The sequence below is a fragment of the Letharia columbiana genome, assembly GCF_014066305.1.
Source record: "Letharia columbiana isolate WasteWater2 chromosome Unknown Sc0000020_s0, whole genome shotgun sequence".
Lineage (NCBI taxonomy): Eukaryota > Fungi > Ascomycota > Lecanoromycetes > Lecanorales > Parmeliaceae > Letharia > Letharia columbiana.
Window position 1 is genome coordinate 303,468 of NW_023501061.1, and position 17,437 is coordinate 320,904.

A 17,437-nucleotide genomic window follows, 5' to 3' on the forward strand; every position below is an offset into this window, starting at 1 on the left:
GGTTAATGCTCATGAGAAAGATGCGCATTGAGCCGAAGAAGAAGTATGTCGGGCGATTGTCAGAGGTCGGACAAGGCTAAGAAATAATAATCATGAGAAGGAGAATAATATGATGCAAGGCGTATGCCGTATGCAAGATGCAACATTAAACGGAGCAGTTCGTTTCGCCTTCGTACTGCGTAAAATGGGTTACAGAATTAGAATTAGAAGCGACGGCGATTGTTGGAGGGGGGACGGGAGCTAAATTTCATCAGGGGCTTAGGCGTTTTGGTGGCACCGCAACATCTTTTATTTGCATCTTTTGCGAGCCCCTAATTAAAATTGGCATTCTCCCTTCCCTTCCCTTCCTCTCCATTCCCTCCGTCTGTCACATAAATTCCCCTGGGTCCGCCTTTTCTTTCTCTCTCTCTCTCTCTCTCTCTCCATCTTATTCTTCACTTTATATCGTCGACTTCACTCATAAAATCAACCTACGCTCTTTTCATCAGCCGTGCTTATTATTGATTCACCCTCGGTAACATGCATGATAAACCCTCGGTGATCTTCGGTACATAATATTACTGCCTAGATGCGGCCGTACCCGCCACAGCGGAAAGAATATGTGTCCTCAACTCAATATCTAAGGGCTCCCCAAGGCAACCATCCCTACATCACATCTCAACTTCTCCTCCTCAAAGACTCTACCGAAAGCATACCAGCATACCCTCGCCACACGCTTCGCCATATCTGTTGAGACTCGAGCCAACATTTCAAAACATGGCCGAAATACTGTCGCCCGCTATGGCTTTCGGAACCAATGATTTCTACAACCCACAGGCGACCATCTCCCTCTCCGATACTTCATTACAGAACAATCTAATGACGCCCGAACCCATGTCACCCGAGTCATCTTATAATGTCAAGGAGGAGAGCGTCGAGGGTGACGAGTCGAAAAAGCCGACGAAGAAGCGAAAGTCATGGGGTCAAGAACTACCAACACCAAAGACAAACCTTCCTCCTCGGTAAGCTATTGCGACTTGAGATACTTTCTCCCATTGACTTACACCTCTTTCAGCAAGCGAGCAAAGACGGAGGATGAGAAAGAGCAACGTCGAATAGAGCGAGTCCTGCGAAATCGACAAGCGGCACAATCATCGCGAGAGCGCAAGCGACAAGAAGTCGAGAAACTCGAAGGCGAAAAGTCCTTCATTGAGCAACAGAACGAGTCTCTCAAGGAGCGATTGATGACCGTCGAGCATGAGAAGTTTCTCCTCACCCAGCAAGTCGCCAAGCTGGCCGCGCAGATGGAAGCCATCAAACGGGGATGTTCGGCAACACCTCGTGTCGACTCACCACCGCTTGAACCAGACCTCCTGACTCGGGAACAATTCATCAAGCAAGAATTATTAGACGACTACCCATACAACCTACCGACGCCCCAACATTCCCACGGCGCGCCCTCCACATCCTACTCATCCCCATCAACCGCCACTTACTCGGAATCATCAACGCCAGCGACAATGGGTCTGGATCTCGATGCTTTGACTGCTACCCCGGACATGACACAACATCCTGCTGCGATGTTGTGCGACCTGCAGTGTCAGTCCGCGGCAGCACGTCAAACATCGACTCGGCCTACGATTCCCCACGCGATCCAATCATATTCGGCCAATCTTCTCTGTCTGATGTTGATTTCGGCAGTCTATTCGCAACTGATGCATCCGTTGAGGATGATCTTCACTTCTTTAAGGACGGGTTCGCCGCTTCCTCCATCGATGATGACAACGCCAATGGCTTTACCTTTGATTCGATGGTTGATCTCGACGCCTGTCAGTCTACTACCGCCTTCGCCAACAAAATCGATGACACCAACACCTACAACAACGAAGACCTCGCCCGCCAAAGCGATTTCTACTCCGGAGGCTACTCACTCGACGGCTCCAATTCTTCGTCTCAGATTGCTGCGACGTCTTCTGCTCAGCAGCCCTTCCCTGGCGCGCCCTCTAAGGGCTGCGACGGGTTGGGCACTGCGACCTAAGACCGGCAGCATGACGAGCGGGAACGGAGCTCGAGGGCTGGGTGTCCGATGGGTAACTCGCCATGGTGAGAAGGTTGGTCTAAGGGGTGATGTCGGATCGATATTGAGGGGTACTAGGAGAAGCGGGTCGACTCCGGGGAATCAGCGGTCACAAAAGGATAGAAGGAGATGAATCTCCAGGCGTTCATGGAGTACAGCTTAAACGAGCTTGCGGGCAAGATTAACCATGTACCACTAGTTAGCTGGGCTACGAACCCTCGCGTTACCAAGCATTATGTCTTACCAATCAAGACGTTTCAACATCACAATGCTCACTGTCCTCATTCCCACGCACCAACATCGTCTCCACCGTTCAAGTCACCCTCCCTTCCCCCGGCCAACTCCCGATCGCCTCCCAAAAATCCCTACCATCCAGCACCCGCCCCAACGCTTCCTTCTCCCTCGGCAGCGCCCTCACCCCTTCCTCCCTCATCAACTCCACAACCCACCGCTCATACTCCCCCCCCCAACCCATGATCAAACCCCACACAATCATACACCCGCAAATCCGTCCCTCCCCACCGCCTCCCCCCCACCGCCTCAAACCTCCCCAACCACCGCCCCCGCGACCTCCTTCCCCTGCACCACATGCACCGCCCCCCCCCCTTCCCCCTGACCTCGGCTTTCCTCCCCGGCCGCCCCCTCCCCGGCTTTCACGCCCCGCCGTACGGCCCCGCCAGATAGATCGAGCACGCACGCACGCACGCCCCCGTCCCGCGCAGCGCAGCGCCAGCAGCTCGTCCTCGGCCACGGGGGGGGGGGGGGGGGGGGGGGGGGGGGGGGGGAGGGGGAGGAGGAGGAGGAGGAGGAGGAGGAGGGGGGAGGAGGGGGAGGAGGAGGGGGAGGGGGGGGGGGGAGGGGAAGGGGAGGGGAGGGAGGGGAGGGGGAGGGGAAGGGGAAGGAGGAAGGGGAAGGGGAGGGGGAGGAGGAGGGGGAGGGGGAGGGGAAGACTCATTCCACCCCCCCGCGGCGAAGACGCCCGCGCTCCCGAGCTGGATCCACCGCGCGCCCGCGCCCGCCTCCCCGTGCGCCCGCGCGTACAAACCCGCGAGGGTCCCGCCCGCCCCGGGCTGTCAGCGTGTCTAGTTCCTTCATGTTCTATGCATGCGTCCCTTCTACATCCTTCCATGCATATTATTCCATCATTGTTCCTTTCATGTAGTTGGCCGTAGATAGCAGAGTGCTTTGTTCTCCATCAGCTACATAATAGCTGATGGCCCCACCACTGAATCTACACGCTTTCTATCATCACCACTGCTGTGCTACGCTGAGACGGGCCCCCGGAGCGGGGAACGTCACGGCCGGGCAGGCGCGCGTGGGGGCCTGGGTCGTCGGCGGTCGGCGGCGGTTGGGTCGTAGGGTCGTAGGTGAAGGGGATAGGTGAAGGGGATCTCGTGCGCGGGTGAAGTGGGTGAGGGAGGTCGACGGAGGGGGAGGGGGGAGTGGGTGGGGTTGTGGCGGGTGGTGGAGGGGGTGGGGGGGTGAAGGGGTGGGGGTGGGGTGGGGGGGTGGGGGGTGGGTGGGTGGAGGGGGGGGGTGGGGGGTGTGGGGTGGGTGTGAGGGGTGGTTGTGGGTGAGGGGTGGAGGGGGGAGGTGGGTGTGGGGGTGGAGTGGGGATGGGGATGGGGGTGAGGGGGGATGGGGGTGGGGGGGTGGTGGGGAAGGGGGGTGGGGGGTGGTGGGTGTGAGGGGGTGGAGGGTGTGAGGGGTGGAGGGGTGGTTGTGGGTGTTGAGGGGTGGGGGGTGGTTGTGGTGGAGGGGGTGGAGGGGTGGTTGTGGTGTGAGGGGTGGAGGGGTGGTTGTGAGGGGGGGGCGGGGTGGGCGGTGTTTTTTGCTAGTGGGTTGGGGTTTAAAATTTTGTGTTATTTGGAAGCATGATATTTTGTTTAGGGCAGCGGAGTTTTGACCGCCGATGGTAATGGAGTTGGGTGAAAAGAAATCGGTCGATACGAAGAGTTGGAGAACCTGTTACATTTCGTTTACGTGGCTTGTGGAGCAGGGGAAAATGTCAATACGTCGAGGAATTTGTGCAGTAAATGCGGATACAGATGGGTAAAAGCCGGTAGGAGATGTACTCTACTGATGATTTGGGTGAAGCTCAGGAAATGGCTGGATGAGAGCTAGGAGCCAGATGTTTGCGACATGAAAAGGAGGGAAGCTCAATGCAATACGGTCACAAAGCTCATCGAGGTGTCAACGCATTGCGGAGCACGAGCCGTGATCATGGTCTATTGCCATCGTATGAAGCGCAACCCCATCATGATCATAAATGCGCCTGTTTATCCCTCCATGTCGCCTGCACTCCCTATGTTTATCCACGGTGCAAAGCCTATCCAACAGCTTGCCACGACCCCATCCAACGCCGACGAGTGCAGTCTGAGCCATGGCAGGATGCGTTTCCCGTCTGGCTTGTGACTCCTGCTGGGGTCAGAGATGGTCGTTGGCGGCAGGACGGAGTTCCTGACACTCCACGTCTGTCAAGGCAGGCTGTGCATTCTCAGTGTCGACCCCAGCAAGTCCGTTGCTATCAATCGGTGTTCCTTGGACCAAAGCTGAGCTGAGACTTGCCTCGGCGTCGACGGTCATCGGCAGAGTGGGCTGAAGCTCGGGGTGTTGTACGGACCCAGGCATGGCCACGGACTCGGCAACTCCTCCAACTTGGTCTGCCGACGGAGCTGAGCTAGCGATGACCTCGTCACGTTCTGGAGCCTCGAGGCTCCTAGGCGTGGATTGGGACGACTGGATACCGAGCTCGATGTCTACTCGGTGACTGTAAGTAAAAATGCCACTGTTGAAAGTGGATGGATTAAACCGGACCAGGAGCCACATCCTCCTGATCATGGACATATTCGTGCCACATCTTCCATACTCTGTGACCTTGCCATACGGTCACAATGCTAATGGTAGTGGCAGTGACACCAAAGACGATATTGGTGACTGTCTCGGTTGAGTTGGACGAGGCTGAGGAAGACATCCTAACGGGGGCAATTAGTGCGGCGAGAAGGTGCAGAAAGACGACAATCCACGATATATTAAGTAATGACGAGACCGTAGACAGTTTATTGACACTGAGGCAACCATTTTATAGCGAGAGCCAGCCATCTTATAGAACGATTTTCCTATGGGTTGAAAGTGGTAGGATCTCAGCGACACCAGTGGTCGGGGGAAAAGTCGTTGCACACTTGGTTAGGGCTTAGAGTGGGTGGCAGGCTTAGTGCCACGCACTGAACCAAATTAGGCGCTAGGGTGTACCACGATTCCTGGAACCCGCGGGAGTGCCACTGTTAAGGTCTTTTTGGGAATTCTCTGTGCCGACTTACCCAACCTACGCGCAAAATATTTTCGTAGGGGATATGATCTGCACCAAGTCGAGTAATCCTAATCACGGTTGCGCAGTTCTGGCAATTCTCGATGACCCCGTACGAGAAAAACATTATAGCTCATCTCCGATAGGCCGCCGTCGACCTGGCTAAATAGATGAGCAAGTCGCTAACTTTCGCTTATGTAGTGTACAAGTACATTGTCTGCGGCTCCTTCCCACTGTTATCCGCACGCCAATTTAACTCTTACGAGTACAGTCAAAGTCACGACCCACATCGGACGACTTCAAGCCGAAGAATCAGGCTGTTGACGAAGCCTTTTGACCCTGTTCTTCTATTTGAAAAGACCCCTCAGCAGCATCATAAACAGTCAGCCCTGTAGTAGACATCTCGCGTCTCCCACCAGTGCGAGCAAATTGCGTGTCCATAGGTGGGACGCAATTCCTCAAGGAGGCCATTGAACGAACTCGGAAGACGCACCAACCACAGGAGCATCGATGGGCCCGAAACACCTGGAGTCCCAAGTTTTGGCGCGGCACGTGTGACAGCTTGTTGACATTACAGCGAAGAATAAGTGACGTCGGTACGTGAAAGCAGAATGGGGTGAATGGGATTTGATTGCTCCCAGCCCAGGCACCGATGCTCGTGCAAGTCATCGCTTGCTTGGCCTGCTCATCCTGAATTGCATCCAACGTGATGATTAAATTGTCTTCTCCATCGATAGAATGTCTAGCACACGCACAATAAGGCTGGCAACAGCAGATCTGCCGCAAATCTCGAACACGTTGTAAGCTGCATAGTAGAGAGAGCGCGTGCAATGGAAAGGGAGAAAAAGGTCGATCCAAAGTTGAGTGGTTCAGCTGCGCCACGATGATGCAAGTCACTGATGGGACTTCCTAAAACGACCTTAAAAATGCTCCCGTCGCGCTTGTTATGCCACCACATCGCAGCTAAAAGAAATCGCATCCATTGGCCAATGCAATACCGCTGCTTATGATTAGGATGGTAGGTTGGTGGTTGTGAAGCGCGATCGCAGGGATTGGCAAGCTGGTTCAGGACGAGGATTTTGCAAGTGAAACCTTTGATCAATAGGATTCAGAGTATAAATAAAAGAATCAGGAACAGAATATTAAGACTTTACATTTATGATGACTGGGGCTCGAAAGCTTTGTCGTAATCTCAATCGCTGTTGAGTTGTGGTGAACCGGAAAAAGACTTTTTTGGGTGGCTCAGACTCATCCCTGAGTTCACCACGCTGCCACCTTGGAGGCTGTAGCCAAATAATGCTACCCGGCATTGACCGCCAGACATGAAGCCCGGGAGCGTGGCATCGACGGGTGTGGACTGTGAGTATCGACAAGGGCAGTATCAGAAGAAGGTTATCATCTTGAGCGTTCCCCCTTATTAATCTTTAACGGAAATTTTCAGAGTGTATGCCCAAACTGACGTGAGGACAATAGGGTTCAGCGCCTCAGACTGCCAGCTCTGCTGACAGCTTGCTTGCGGCTAACTTGTAGGTTTGAGTGTCAGAGTAGCTAGAGGAGTGACGGGAGGGGAAGAGAGACACTTTTGAGTCTGATTAATTCAAGTACAAAGCAAAGAGGACAGGAAGATTGACGGAGGTCTGACAAGCAATCGAAATTTGGTATTGCAGTCTTGACTCATCATTAGTTGGGTCTAAATTACAAGCAATGTTTGACGATCAATTCTGCATACTCATTTTGACTTTGAGAGTGCTTCGCGCAGAGAAAGAAAGGAATGCTGCGCCCCGAATGACATGAATTGGCTACCATCAAAGAGTAAGCGGCCGTAACCGAGGAGCTCGTGCATGATCAGGCGAAGGAAGACGAAAATGAACCCGAGCCTGTCGTAAGGTCTTATGAACCAAAACTCCGTTGCGTACTCCACAACCCATCATGACCAGTAGGCTCGTAAGATGCTCCCAGCACATCCCAAACCACCATTTATCCACATCGAAATCATGAGAGCCGTCCAAGCGAAACAATCTATGGCCGTATCAGTAGAGACTGAGATGCGGAACGGCCTCGAGGCTTTTTGAGTTTCGTAGCAGGGTAGGCTTCGGGGGCATATTGAGCTCGATTTCTGAATGCGAGCTAGCCAAGGACCGTGTGAATGGAGATGGGAAGGCTCCGGAAAACGTGGTAACCTCTTCCCAAGATACAGTGGTAAGAAGATCCAGAGGTGAGGTAGCTTCAACAGACTCAGCGTCTTTGGAGAAGTCTGAAATGGCGCTTCCAGGGTTCGACGTTGTCGGTGTTGATATTCCGCCAGTCAGATGGCTTTGGGAACATCCATGTCCAGGCCCTTCAAGACTCGTGATCGCCGGAACAGATGGTCTTGAGCCAAGCTCGATGTCTAAATGCCGTATGAGTATCGTCTATCACAATGGAAACTCGCGGGTGGGGACCTGAAAAGGTAGTCTGCTGACGGCAGCAATGTTCGTGCCACAGCCGCCAAGCCCGATGACCCTGCCACACGGTGATGATGCTTATAACTGTGGCTGCAATACCAAAAGCGATGTTGATGATGATCTGAGATTGGTTCGACGCTGCAGAGGATGACATTTTTAAGAGGAATTCAAAACCAAGGTAGATTTCTTCACGAGGGAGACAACTGATGAGACACCTCTATCATTGGCAGAGAGGATCTCCCAAATACGTTCGTCCATCGTGACCTGCACGAGGCTGAAAGTTGGACTGGGAGATGAGAGGGTTGCCATGGAGTGCAGTAATCGCCATGTGATCTAGTATTGCAAACCCGGTCATGAATTGATCCCAAACACTCCTGGCGTCTTTTGCGTTGTGCGTTCCAGTAAGATCAACCAATAAACGTTTCAACAATGGGGCATCCTGCAAGTTGAGAAGTTCTGTCGCGTACGCTTATGAGGCCGCAGAATGCGCCAAAGTGGTACCGCAAGCTAAAAATTTCGGGCGGGGAGGAACCATAGATATGTTCTGCACGCTCTGCACCGCTGCAGTGCAGAGCCTGCAGAATTCTGACGATACTGCATTGAAGGTTTAGCTGCCGACGGCTGCCTTAATCCTGGACGTAAATCCTCAGGAATAAAAAATCTGGGGTAGGTGTTTGACAGTCTCAGATAACAACGATATATGCGCATATGTAACGACAAATTGATTTCTGAACGCATTGACCATGTGGTTCAGTCGATCGCTGCATTGCAGAGACTTTGGTAATCCATCAGCGCGAGCAAGCTTGTCTTCCGTTGTTGCCTGTTGTCTTCGGCACTCGGTTGCGAGACCAGGTCGAAGGCAAACAGGGCGCCATTCGAGATGCGCAACGTTCCCAATCTGATAAGCTTGTCTTGCGCTTTCAGACCCTGAAGACATATGCAAATATTCGCAGCGGAGTCTTAGATCTTGAGAGACTGATTGGTTCGCGATGTATAAACTTCGCACATCAGGGGCCGAGCAGTCTTGAATTTTGGTTCTGCTACCGATGGTGAAAGCGTCCAGGAGGAGTCACGTCAAGCGCACGTCGAGCTCAGGCATTTCTTTCCAGCCGAGCAGAGCTTCCTCACCGAATCTTTAGACGAAGGGTCTGAAACGTACCGCACGCGTCTCTTTGGTGGGTGGGTCCAGCATCCGATTGGGCACAAAGCAGATCTTGATGTCTCAGATATCTCTGAAAGATGAGTACGCTTAGATGCCTAACGCCAATCCCAGGGTCATCTTGCTCCACCACAAAATCCTGTTGCAGCCGCTGCTAGACTTGACCCCTTTTTGATCGAGTCGTTGTTGCCCCGCTCAATCTCCTCATGAATTCGTAGCTCTGCACAGCCCCGTTATATTAGCATCTACGATGAACCCTCAGCAGTCGAACCAGGAATGCCCTGGCTCCACAGAAAGGCGCTCAAGCCTGGCACATAGGATTTACGCACGGTATCTTTGCTCCTGAAGTTTAGACCCCGTGACCTGTTCTCCCTGCACAACATTCTGCCTCAATATACGCGCTACCTCCTTCGCTTCGAGCACCTTTTGCTCAGCCTCGGTGCTGGAAGGGGAGAGGAAGCGATTCTGATCGAACTTCGAGCGCGCTTCGACACGGGCGGCCGAGAGTGTCCGGAGATCGCCTGCAAAGATATTGCACGTGTTAGACGTCTAACAATGTAATTGGAGTCCCGAAAGTCATGGATTGTAGGGTTTGAAGCAAGTACCCTGAAATGCAACCTGGGTGGATCGAAGGACGTGACGATATGCTGCCAGGGCCATTGGCAATGAAGAAGAGCTTGCAGATGAAGAGCTTTATGTTTGACGCAATACAAATCTTGTGACCAAATGGTTGATATAGCCAATGGAGGCAGTGTGCGGCCTAGGTTGAGTGAATGAGGAGATGCTGTAAGTCGATGATTTTTATGAGCGACTCTGGACCGGGAGCGAGGGGACGCCTTGCAAGGATTAACTCCCGTTGCCAAGAAGTTGCTTAGCGGCGGAAACTGGTATTCAAAAAAAGCTGAGGTTCGTCAACAATAATAACAATACTATCAAGCATGGCTGCTGTTCATTTTTCGCTACCTCTACCTGTGCTGCCCCAGGGTTGGGCAGGTGAGAAAGATTTCAAATCGATTGGCCAGCTTTCATCTGCTACACAGCGCAACATTGAGCCTGTGGGACCTCATTTTCTCGCCCACGCACGAAGAGTCAGTCAGCTCCCATTGATCGCTTGAAAAATGATAGCTACTCCGAATTCTGACCTTGTAGCAGAAGCGTCACCAACGTACCTTTTCTGAAGACGATCGAATTCAAGCTCAAGAGAGCGTTAAGAAGGTCGAGGACGATGATGTTGGAGAGATTAGCGAGCCCGAAGACCCGCTGATGTTACAGCGTGACGCGAAAGACTGGAAGGTATTCCCTCCATTCATTCATGTGTCTCACGAGTGTTCCACCACTCACTTCTACCACCGCAGGGACAAGACCACTACGCCGTACTCGGCCTTTCCAAGCATCGCTACAAGGCTACAGAAACCCAGATCAAACGCGCCCACCGCAAGAAGGTTCTTCGCCATCACCCCGATAAGAAAGCAGCCGCTGGCTCCTCCGAGGATGACTCCTTCTTTAAATGCATACAAAAAGCCACTGAAATCCTCCTCGACCCTGTCAAACGCCGTCAATTTGATTCGGTAGACGAGGCTGCCGACGTCGAACCTCCGTCTAAGAAGCAAGCCCAGAAAGGTAACTTTTTCAAGCTATGGAACCCTGTCTTTGTAGCCGAGGGGCGCTTCAGCAAGACACAGCCCGTTCCAAGACTGGGAGACGATAAGAGCAAGAAAGAGGAAGTGGAGGAATTCTATAATTTTTGGTACAACTTTGACAGCTGGCGGTCTTTCGAATATCAGGATGAGGATGTACCCGATGACAATGAGAACCGAGACCAGAAGCGGCACGTTGAGCGAAAGAACAACAATGCAAGAAAGAAGAAGAAGACTGAGGATACGACGAGGCTAAGGCAACTGGTGGACGACTGTTTAGCCGGCGACGAACGGATCAAGCGGTTCAAGAAGGAAGAGCGAGCCGGTAAAGACAAAAAGAGACTGGAAAGGGAAGCGGCGGAAAAGAAAGAAAAGGAAGATGCGCAGAAAGCGGCCGAAGAGAAAGAACGGCTACGAAAAGAAACAGAGGAGGCCTCAAAGGCCGAGAAAGCCGAGGGCAAGAAGGCCAAGGAAGCTGCCAAGAATGCTATGAAGAAGAACAAGCGAGTGCTGAAGTCAAGTGTGAAAGACGCCAACTACCTGCTTCCTGCTGGACAAGAAGCTGGCGCAAGGAGGGTCGATCAAGTACTGAACGATGTCGAAGCTGTCATGGCTAAGATTGATGCTGAGGAGATGGCTAGCTTGGCGGGCAAGCTTGGCGGAACGAAACTTGCGGAGGAGGTAGGGAAGGTCTGGAGCGAGGAGGTGAAGAGGCTTGTTGAGGCTGGGAAGGTCAACGACGGAGAGTTGAAGGTTATGGGGACCTGATTCTCAACTGCGTTTAGGACAGAGAATTTCTGAAAGTGACATTACCGCCTTGGGCCCATGAAGCTGCGGCATGAATACAATCTGGGCGAAGAGGCGGGCTAATATCAAGTTGGCAGATTGCTGTCACGTTCCATGAGCTCCAGATAGACTTGGATGGGCCACGCATGGAAAACATCGACCCAAGTCGGCCCCGCTTCCATTTCCCGGTGAATGTCCGTCATCGCCAACCCTTGTGGGCCTACCATTTGCATCATAGAAGCATAGACTTCTCCAGCTGTAAATGTTCTCCGTGAAGACCCCGCCTCGTTATGCCTTCATTTTCCAGCCCCTGAAACGCCCAACACCATCCCTCCCCCAATCCAATCCGATTCCCCAACCGCCCTAATTCCTCAACGCCCTCAACCTCTCCCCCAACCCCTCTTCCCTCTCATCCTCCGCCCCAACCTTCGCGGCCGGCACCCCCGTCTCCGGCGCCTTCATCTCCGCCCCCAACTCCACCCCCGCCTCATCCGCGACCATATGCATCAGCTTATCGACGTCGTCCTGCGGCGTTCCGACGGCGGTGGCGGACGACGTCGCGTTCTCGTAGTAGCCGGTCGCGACGTCCAGGTCTTCGAATTGGGTCTCGAACTTGTCCATCACGGCGGAGATCTGGGAGATTGTGAGATCGCGCGACTCGAGAGATGGGCCGATCTGAGCGTTCCAGCCTCACCTTTTCCAAATCCATGGCTTTCATGGCGCCCTCCATCCCTCGGACCACGCCCGCCATGCTGCCGGTGACTTGCCGCATCGTCACCGCCGTCTGGACCCTGCTGGCGACGGCGTCTATCCGCGAGCCCAACCGGAGGAGGTTGAGCTTCTCGTTCTGCTTCCGGATCGCGTTCTGGGCGTAGATCTTGGCGATGTCGGGGTGGTTTTGTTGTATCGCCTGCGGGTAGAAGCGGCGGTTAGCCGGCAACGGTTTGGAGGAGGAGGAGGAGAGGGAAGGATTGGGACCTTTTTGAGCTTGTTCTTCTCTGCTGTCTCGTCTTTGCCCGCTTTGGCGGCTTGCCGGTTCAGTTGTTTTGCTGTGAACTAGGTTTAGTTAAGGTTGAGATTAGCAGTTTCTTGACTGTTCCGCAAGAGAACGTGCGCATGGGCTCCCCACACCTTCAAATTGAACAAGCTCTTCTCGAGGCTGCTCATGATGTGGGTTGGATCTGAGGTGGTAATACAGGGTCGGTTCTGTGAGGTAGTGGCGGTAAATCGAGGTAGACAGATTGGACGAAATTTTTAGGTAAGATGTGTTGAAGATCTTTTGTACAGTTTGGTAAAGAATCGCTTGTTGTGCTGAGCTTGGTAGACTGCCTGCTCGTCACTTGTGACACTGTAAGGCTGAGATACTGTTCTGAACTAGCGTTTTATTCGCCCGGGTCTTGCCCTAATCCAGTCGACCCCACGACCCACGGCCGATATCTCTTTTGGTAGCATTCTGCAGCAGTCTGGGATGGAAATGCCTGTGTTACCCTAGAAATGTACCTTTATGAGTCTATGTCTTTAACGAAACACCTCAAACCTCATTCTCCCAGGTCAGGAAGAGGCACATTCTATGTATGATTTACCCAAGAAAGACTCCAAATCCGTGGTCCCGAGCCCCATTCCTATGCACCTGTTGAATGCGATGCATCGCTAGATTGCAGACAACATCCATGCAGACCACTTGTTGAAGATGGTCATAAGCAGATCCCAATGGTATCAACCCTTCTCAAAACACCTATTCAAATCAAATACTCGTGATCAAGTCGTGTCATCCAGGTATGCTTCCAGAGATAGTCGTAGTTGTAGTCGCTAGCGCCATTGATTAGAAACCGGTTCATACCTTCAAAGAAATGGTGCGTTGACAGGCGATGTCCAACCCAAAACCCTGCCATCGTAGGGATTGTGACCTCGTGAATGAGAGGTGCTCTGGCGACCCTCGAAGGAATTTATGTCGGCGATGGCGCCGCGGCCCCAGTCATTCCATCAATAGACTCGACAGGCCCACAAGAACAGAACAAATTCATGTCACCGTAAGCTGGAGTCCTGTTAGTCTACTACATTCAACCATTCACAATACCTCACTCACCATCATCGACCCTCGTAACACTGGGCCAAAACTTTTTCTCTTTCAACCATGGCAATGGATAAGCCGCCTTCTCCCTTCCGTAGCTTCTCTCCCACTTCTCTCCCACTAGCAGGTCTTGCAAAGGATGAGGCGCCATCTTCAAAACATTGCCTTGTCTCGGCTGCTCACCCTGCTCTACAGCTTTGATCTCTTTGCGAATTTCAATCAATGCATCACAGAACCGGTCGAGCTCAGCTAAATTTTCGCTTTCAGTAGGCTCGATCATAAGGGTGTTAGCCACAGGCCATGACATGGTGGGTGCATGGAAGCCGTAATCTTGCAATCGTTTGGCCACGTCGATGGCTTCGATACCAGCAGATTCCTTGAAAGGACGCACGTCGAGGATGAACTCGTGGGCACAGCGACCGGCAGCGTTGGTATAAAGGATCGGGTAGTGGGGCTTGAGGCGGGAGAGGATGTAATTAGCACTGAGGAGGGTGATTTTGGTTGCATGTGTAAGGCCACGACCGCCCATCATCTTGATGTATGCCCAGCTGATTGGCAAAATGCCCGCGCTGCCCCATGGTGCTCCACTGACTGGCGCAATACTCTTCTCTCCCCCAGTCTTGATCAAAGGGTGGCCTGGTAGGAAAGGCGCTAGATGAGATTTGACACCAATAGGGCCGACGCCAGGTCCACCACCACCATGCGGAATGCAGAACGTCTTATGGAGGTTCAAATGGCAAACGTCGGCGCCAATCTCTCCAGGCGAGCAGAGACCGATCTGCGCATTCATATTCGCTCCGTCCATGTAGACCTGCCCACCGTGAGCGTGGACTATCTCGCAGACCTGCTTTACCTCCGGCTCGAAGACTCCGAATGTGCTAGGGTATGTGACCATAATTGCACCAAGCTCTTCGCTGTATTTCTCGCACTTGGCCTTGAGGTCCGCTATGTCTAAATTCCCAGTGCCAGTCTCGCATTTGATAGTCACTACACGCATCCCACACATAGCAGCACTTGCAGGATTTGTACCATGGGCAGACACAGGTATAAGACAGATATCACGCTTCTTGCCTGGCTGCGTTTCCTGGTATTTCCGGATCACTCGAAGACCTGCGAACTCGCCTTGAGCGCCTGAATTAGGCTGCAGTGAGACCGCATCGAAGCCAGTGATTTCAGCAAGGTCTCGTTCGAGTTCGTTTATCAAAATTGTATATCCTTTGGTCTGATCTACTGGCACGAATGGATGGATTGAAGAAAATTCGGGCCACGAAACCGGTATCATCTCGGTGGTAGCGTTGAGCTTCATCGTACAGGAGCCGAGTGGTATCATAGAGTGAGTCAAAGACAAATCTTTCGACTGTAAATGGTGGATGTAGCGCAGGAGCTCAGTCTCCGAGTGATGAGTGTTGAAAACAGGATGTGTAAGATAAGTAGACGTTCGTTTGAGAGTGGAAGGAACTCCTGCAAGCTCCGATGCCGAAAGCGACAGATCTGAGGCGATCTCGTCCACTGACGCAATGTCGCTTTCAGATGTCGACGCCGCTTTCGCAAAGATTGCCAGGATATCTTCCAAGTCTTGATGCTCGACCGTCTCGTCTATCGTGACCCCAAGCCTGGCGTTGTCCAGAATTCTAAGATTGATGCCGCTTGTCTCTGCTGCATTGGCGGCGATTTCCGGAGCACGTCCAGATCCTACCTCTATGGCTATGGTGTCGAACAATGCTCGACTGTCTTCACCCTTTCCTTGAGCGCCAGTGCTGAATCCAAGCCTTCGGACACCCTCCTCGAGAATGCGAGCACCATTGACGGCTTTTTGGGCGATTTCTCGGAGACCACTTGGGCCATGATAGACGGCATAGAAAGCGCTCATATTCGCAAGGAGAGCTTGAGCAGTGCATATGTTACTCGTTGCTTTCTCACGCCTTATGTGCTGCTCCCGAGTCTGCAGGGCTAATCTCATGGCCTTGTTTCCCAACCTGTCTTGCGACACACCAATCAATCGGCCAGGAATTTTCCTCTTATATTTGTCTCCGCATGCAAAGAACGCAGCATGAGGACCTCCGTATCCAAAAGGAACGCCAAGACGCTGTGCATTCCCAAATGCAATGTCAGCGCCGAACTCTCCTGGAGGTTTCAAAAGGGTAAGGGCCAGTAAATCAGTGGCCACGCTTAACGTAGCTCCTTGTCCATGTACAACATCTGCAAGGCCTTGGAAGTCCTCAACGCCACCCTCCGTGTCTGGATACTGTACCAGCACTCCGATCAAGTCCTCTCCTGTCTCTTTAACATTCGCACAATTTTTCTCTAAGATATCTGCAACAACAATCTTAATACCGAAGCCGTCCGCACGGGACTCTAATACTGCGATTGTTTGGGGATGGCAGAGGTGGGAAACCAGGAAAGTCTTGTCCGGCCGCTTCTGCCGGGTGACTGGCAAGGCGTTCATCGAAAGGGTCATAGCTTCTGCTGCAGCGGTAGGCTCGTCGAGTACCGAGGCGTTGGAAATTGAAAGAGCTGTTAGATCGGTCACTACTGTCTGGAAGTTCAGCAGCGACTCCAACCGTCCTTGACTGATCTCGGGCTGATAGGGTGTATAGCTTGTATACCATCCTGGACCTTCCAGCACATTTCTCTTGATGACCTCTGGCACTTTTGTCCCAGCAAAACCGCACCCAATGTAACTCCTCATAACCTTATTCTCTTTTGCAATCTTCCGCAATCGTGCAATCAGCTCTGTCTCCGAATAGCCCTCGGGCCTTGAATCAAAAGCTGGGCCATTGATGTCGATATCTTTGGTGCTCCGTATGTTCACCGGAAGGACCTCTTTGACAAATGCGTCTAGATTCTGAACCGGCGGATCCAGGGCTCCAAGCATACGTTGAGCATCGCTTGACGAAGGTCCAATGTGCCTCCGTGCAAACGAGTCGAGTGGATCAAGTATGGATTGACGCTGGACGCCATTGCTTTTGTCTGCGGCGGAGCTTGTGTAGAAAGGTCTTGTTGATGCCCGACCGGCACGTATTGCAGCTTTCAGACATCCTGAGCAAGCAGTCCGGGATGAGAGGGTGGAGGTAGTGGTAAGTATTCTATGGTGCAGAAGCGTCTTCCCAACTACGAGGCGCATTTTGAGGATGATGACAGCGCCTCCAGCTCGCTGTTTCTAGACGTGTTGTTACACCATGACGATCAAGGCGAACGATTGGTAGATTCAATATTTCGCTTGGTGGGCGGTTGAGTTGAAATTTACTTGGTACTCTACGCAATTTGGAATACATATATCCGCAGAACATAATTCTCGATTAATGAGCAATTGATTTGCCGATATCGCGGAGCGGGATAAGCTTATCAGTTAAATACAGCTAGTTTCATGCCAAGACTTGGTATTGAGGTATCTTGGTATCTCAATTCGTTGGGACTTGCCGAGCCATCCGAAAAATAGGCTGGACATTGGACAGCAATGAGGGCTAAGGTACTGTAGGTTTGAAGTCTAGTAAATCAAGATCAGTAAAGATACATCGTGACTGAAAATCGACTTATTCAGTTCGTTGTAGTGATGCTGCAGATCTCTACATTCACTTTTCCCAAAGCTTTTCTTATCCTTGTGCCACCATAGTTAGAAGGCCCTTGCCCTACATAAGAGCAGCCTCTGCCAATGAGTCAAGTCTGAGGCAGAAACAATAAGTAGCTATACTAATTTCGCCGGTTCATTTTCAACCGGTCCCATTTGCTAAAATTTGGTGATGCTGGTCTGAGTAGTTCAGAAACGCGTGATTCGCCTCATACCTCGAGCATCTGACCACAATCTATGCTTCGTGAGACCGAGTTAATGTAGCTACGTCCCGTCAACTACAACGCTTGCAAACGCAACGCGAGGCTCGATATCCACGTGCAATCTGAAATATTTTCTGGACGCTAATAGAATCTGATTACAATCTTCAGGGTTGTTCTCCACCTTGTCATTGTCATTTACACGGCGA

The 17,437-nt window shown here is 52.2% G+C and overlaps 6 protein-coding genes across 6 annotated transcripts; 2 read left to right on the forward strand and 4 right to left on the reverse strand.

Annotated features, from left to right (window-relative positions):
• Positions 1 to 756: 756 nt before the first annotated feature.
• HO173_006688 (uncharacterized protein) lies at positions 757 to 2,189 on the forward strand (the record flags this gene model as incomplete). The annotated part of the gene is made up of 2 exons (XM_037308596.1): positions 757 to 1,001; positions 1,055 to 2,189. 2 exons carry the CDS (start codon positions 757 to 759, stop codon positions 2,187 to 2,189), a joined length of 1,380 nt encoding a protein of 459 aa, XP_037164439.1.
• A 2,294-nt stretch (positions 2,190 to 4,483) lies between these two features.
• On the reverse strand, positions 4,484 to 5,030 carry HO173_006689 (uncharacterized protein; the record flags this gene model as incomplete). The annotated part of the gene is made up of 2 exons (XM_037308597.1): positions 4,484 to 4,815; positions 4,874 to 5,030. 2 exons carry the CDS (start codon positions 5,028 to 5,030, stop codon positions 4,484 to 4,486), a joined length of 489 nt encoding a protein of 162 aa, XP_037164440.1.
• A 4,052-nt stretch (positions 5,031 to 9,082) lies between these two features.
• HO173_006690 (uncharacterized protein) lies at positions 9,083 to 9,626 on the reverse strand (the record flags this gene model as incomplete). The annotated part of the gene is made up of 3 exons (XM_037308598.1): positions 9,083 to 9,186; positions 9,296 to 9,487; positions 9,572 to 9,626. The coding sequence occupies 3 exons, from the start codon at positions 9,624 to 9,626 to the stop codon at positions 9,083 to 9,085; spliced, it is 351 nt and encodes a 116-aa protein (XP_037164441.1).
• A 278-nt stretch (positions 9,627 to 9,904) lies between these two features.
• HO173_006691 (uncharacterized protein) lies at positions 9,905 to 11,371 on the forward strand (the record flags this gene model as incomplete). Its single annotated transcript, XM_037308599.1, has 3 exons — positions 9,905 to 10,054; positions 10,119 to 10,259; positions 10,322 to 11,371. The coding sequence occupies 3 exons, from the start codon at positions 9,905 to 9,907 to the stop codon at positions 11,369 to 11,371; spliced, it is 1,341 nt and encodes a 446-aa protein (XP_037164442.1).
• A 381-nt stretch (positions 11,372 to 11,752) lies between these two features.
• Positions 11,753 to 12,556, reverse strand: HO173_006692 (uncharacterized protein; the record flags this gene model as incomplete). The annotated part of the gene is made up of 4 exons (XM_037308600.1): positions 11,753 to 12,022; positions 12,084 to 12,299; positions 12,368 to 12,445; positions 12,521 to 12,556. The coding sequence occupies 4 exons, from the start codon at positions 12,554 to 12,556 to the stop codon at positions 11,753 to 11,755; spliced, it is 600 nt and encodes a 199-aa protein (XP_037164443.1).
• Positions 12,557 to 13,335: 779 nt separating this feature from the next.
• On the reverse strand, positions 13,336 to 16,584 carry HO173_006693 (uncharacterized protein; the record flags this gene model as incomplete). Its single annotated transcript, XM_037308601.1, has 2 exons — positions 13,336 to 13,424; positions 13,476 to 16,584. 2 exons carry the CDS (start codon positions 16,582 to 16,584, stop codon positions 13,336 to 13,338), a joined length of 3,198 nt encoding a protein of 1,065 aa, XP_037164444.1.
• Between the last annotated feature and the right edge of the window lie 853 nt (positions 16,585 to 17,437).